This window comes from Convolutriloba macropyga, chromosome 5 (assembly GCF_964194025.1).
Source record: "Convolutriloba macropyga chromosome 5, txConMacr16.3, whole genome shotgun sequence".
Taxonomy (NCBI): Eukaryota; Metazoa; Xenacoelomorpha; order Acoela; family Convolutidae; genus Convolutriloba; species Convolutriloba macropyga.
Genome location: NC_134472.1, coordinates 17,036,261 through 17,040,628, shown reverse-complemented (window position 1 = coordinate 17,040,628; position 4,368 = coordinate 17,036,261). Strand labels below are relative to the sequence as shown.

The 4,368-nt window shown below is 36.2% G+C and overlaps 1 protein-coding gene across 1 annotated transcript in view; it reads left to right on the top strand.

Moving 5' to 3' along the window:
- LOC142340291 (uncharacterized) overlaps positions 1 to 2,787 on the top strand; it is a 3,225-nt gene extending 438 nt beyond the window's left edge. The window contains exons 2-4 of the mRNA XM_075390866.1: positions 669 to 910; positions 1,289 to 1,658; positions 2,414 to 2,787. Coding sequence (XP_075246981.1) covers positions 669 to 910; positions 1,289 to 1,658; positions 2,414 to 2,672 — 871 coding nt within the window. The 3' untranslated portion in view covers positions 2,673 to 2,787. The remainder of the gene's footprint in view (positions 1 to 668; positions 911 to 1,288; positions 1,659 to 2,413) is intronic.
- The last annotated feature ends 1,581 nt before the right edge of the window (positions 2,788 to 4,368 follow it).

The window sequence follows — 4,368 nt, the reverse complement described above, 5'->3', positions numbered from 1 at the left end:
CTGCTATTTTAGGGGGAAAACTGTTGAACCTTTTATATTCATCACATGAATAATCCTTTTTCAAGTGTAAGAAATGTCCGTTTTGGCCGATAATGCGCTATATTTCAATTCACATAATCAGTATTTGAATTTCATGGCCTTGTTTTTGCCTTAAAACATTTTTTTTTCGATGTCATGAGAATCCGGTTGCATACAATATAAAACATTTTTGAGTCGCTCCAAAATTTGTTGTCAAAATTGATTAGGTTAAATAACTGACAGTTTAAATGGAAGGTACAGACAAATTAAAGTTCTCCGCCAATTTCCGAAGAGCCACGCTAATTGATCCATTTTGCACCCTTTTTCAACTGTTAAATTTGGTTGAAAAATTTTGCTATCTTACATGCTTCAAAAACTAATTTCTTAGGTCAAAATTTATCAAGATGTTAGCAAGTTACGCCAGATTTTTTAAAGCTGTTCTGATGAAATATTGTCAAGATCTTACCAAGATAATCTAAAAAAACTTTGGCTTATCAAGATCTTGCGTAGGTGTCTCAAATTTTGATCAAGACAACGCAAGGTTTATCAAGATTCGTTCCGCTAGGCTACAAAACTTTTCTGAAAGTCTTCAAATTATCCTCAACCGTATTCCGAAGTAATCAGTTGAAAAATTATGGAAACTTTTTTAGCTCTACACCGTATGAGTACCTTGATTGTTCTACCACCAGTGATCCGAAGATCAACTCAGTTGCGAACAAGTATAATAAGGCAAACATGAAGAGTTCGGATGAACACATGGCAATCAGACAGTTAGTGTTGTCTCTCGGGGATCAGAAAGTCGAGGAGCAGACACCTTTGACAGGGTTCCATGCAGAGCAAAAGGATGAACAAACTACAGTACAGAATAACAAAGTTACAGACGATGAGAAAGGTATGCTGCTGCTCTCGTTGAGACCTCGGCTTTAAGATTTCTTTTGTGCAGGTAAAGTGGGGGGGGGGGGGGGTAAAGTGGAATTATATGGTCGAGGGATCCTGCTTCAAGAGTCAATTATGCATTCAGTGGTCTAAGTACGTGGTCTAGCAGAAATTTCAAAAGGTACGTCACAATCACAAGACACAAGGAACTCAGATGTATAAAATATCGGGCTCTATGCATTAAATTGAAATAAATGAGGTTTCTGAGATCAATCATTCTCTTATTCTCAATCTAAATATTTGACTGGGCTAAAAAACCTTTGAGCTTTATGGAAGCTACTTTCATGATCCTGTATAAGATCTCATTGCATAACAGATGGACAAATGTGACAAGATTGTGACTTTGTTTTCAGCAATCGGAGAAAAAGTGAGCGAGCTCGAAGACATGTTTTCCAGTCTTTTTCCCACGTGAAAACCATCTCCCAAACAGCGGGGATAGCGATTGACCATGAACAGCAACCGTCCCAACACACAAATAACAACAAAAACAAAACAAACATTGTAAACAATGACGAAATCCAGTACGATTCAGTGCTCAGTTTGAAATTTGCAAAAGAGACTGAACAAGTTGTGATTCACGTGACAGAAACTTTACTTCAGTTGGAGGCCAATCATGAAAAAGAGACAAAAGCTAGGAGCTCGGTGATTGGTGCATTCGAGGGACAGCAGCTATGTTATCCGATCAAAACTTCAGTCACGCAAACGTAAGTCAAAAGATAACTAAAAATTGTTCTTGGAAAATAAATGTTTAATCGGATGTCCGATCAATACATTTATATTATGCTATTTGAACTAAAAACTGTTGAAATGGTCTTAACTTGACCAGAACAAGGAGAGAAAATTAAGGAGTGGATAGTCAGTCACACACTACAACTAATATATCAATTTTTTTATTATGATACAAATGCAACTAGGGTACCAGTTGAAAACGACAATAAGCGCCCATATCCCGCCAAAAATTACCTGCGAATTGCAGCTCTGTGCTACAGCTACAACAACAACAATATTAAGGAGGGAGGGGATGGATTCTAAGTAAATTATTTCAGAGTTCACGCTATAATTCCAGTTTATCAAACTCCTCGATTAGGAATAGTTCGATACTCATATTGTTTATATTATATATATATATATATATATATATATATATATATATATATGTATATATATATATATATATATATATATAATAATAAATCAATATATGTGCTTACATAGATATATGCATCGATACATACATACGTGAACTACGTATCATAGCCTACAATCTTTGCTATGATATACACATGCTACACATGCTCACGTCATTGACCTCAAGTTCGTGTTTGATATTAACCTTCAGCTAGACTATCACAATTACTTGAGTGCCTGGAGAAGAAGTATGGCAAATCATTATTTACATGTTCCTTTTAACGCTCTCTGTAATACAAGTTCCCAAATTCCCTTCATGACATTATTTCAGGTTTCAACCCCAGAAAGAAGAATCGCCATCGGTCGTGGCCTTTTCAAATGACTCATCGGAATCCGAAAGGGTCACCCCAAATGACGACAACGTCGAAGTCTCCTGGGAAAACAACGAAAATGAGGAACACTGGCAAACTATGGACAACCCGGATGTTAACAAAGTGTCTCTAGAGGAGAGAAAACTGTCGATAATCAGTGAATTCTGCTCAGAATTGGTCGATAAATGCTTGAAGGAAGCCAACGTGTTCAGTACCTAACTTGATATCCACAAAAAAGACAATGTTTATTTCAATTTGCGATTATTTATTTTGATAGCAACCTGGTTTCTATTTTTGTTTGTTATAGAAACAAAATTACGTTACATCATGCATATTTGTTCGTTTTTCCCAGATAAACACTTATATTTTGAGAGCAGAGAGAGCAGGTTCATGTAGATCATTAGGTTCCAGGTTAGAACTGATAAACATTTTTTTGCGTATCTATAACAAACGATGAAACGCAAGAGCGATTTTTTTAAAAAAAAAAACAGCAAATTCCGCTAAAATTAAAACTTATGGTCTTAACTGAAACCTTATTCAATAAAAAATTGGAAAACGAAGTTACGGAAAATTCATTCTTATAAGAAAAGTAAACATCTTGGTTACATTAACAGTTCAAATTTATTATTATACTGATGATGAGGGGGATGTTTCAGATTTTATTCTATTCTGTTGCTTTGAAGAAAATCCTGTGGCTCTACCGATTCGAAATATTACTTGAGCCCTCAACTCATTGGTTAAGACCACATATGCCTATTTGTGATTGGTTTTCCGTTCCAAATGGATGACGAACGGTCTTATTGCCCAGAAGAGGGGTGAAAAACAGCCTTATAAAAAAAAACGTAAAATTTATCAGTTCTGTTGTATTTCTCATTTGTTCCTTCCAACATACTTGCTTTGAAGACGTCACGTATGAGCGATTTTTCTTCATTGTGTTCCAGTCGCCACGCAATTTTTTGTTGTTAGAAGGTCAATTAATAGCAGTCACCATTTCCAGTATAAATTTCTAAATAGTTGAGATCGCAAATTTCGCAGCAGATTTTCGCTATTGAAAATTGGCAATACCTCAGACACCATTCTGTTGTAGATTTCCAGATCGATCTTTCCAGACTACGGAGTTTTGAACACACGACACCCTCTCATGCGTTCATCTTCGGTCTGCACATACTTGATTCCGCCCGGGACATCCACCTGGGCAGCAATACTGTTCCCTTATCACAACAGTAGACAAATTCACCTGGACCTCAATATGGATTTATTGTAGATGCCAACAAGAGAGATTGCCAGCAAATTGCCAGCAAAGTGTCTTGGTCACTCATCTTCAACAACAGCCAGAAACTAAAATTTGCCTATAGAACCCCACAATGAGAAAACGACAAACGATTTTTCAGCGCAGAATGAAAAAGAGTAACCAGTAGAAGAAAATAAATTAGCAAATTGATAACAAAATAGTTCTGGACCAAGGCATCATCTGTGAAAAACTTTGGAGCTGCTGTAAGAAAGAAAAAGTATTGCTGCTTTACCTTAAATTGGGAGCCATAGCTTGATAGCAAGTTTTAAATAGCATAAATATGCTACAAAAATGACAATATGTCTGCAATTGGGGTTGAAGATGAGGATGAAAATTGAGGAGGCCTACTAATTCATTTTGATCTACATGTTGCACTCGTTCATTCTTCACTGAAGAATCTTTTGTCGTTTCCTCAAAGTGGAGTTCGTTAAACAACTTGACAGTTTCGGAAAAATAGTATTCAAGCTGAGGTTTTCGTTTGTCAGCTGTGCCATTTTGAAATGCATTGTTTGAATTTTCTACATCTAAGTGGAGGATCTCTTTTTTCCGAAAAAAACTGGATGCCAAGTCCTTTCTTGTCATAAAGGATTGATCATTTAAACACGTAGTTACACGTAGATTACA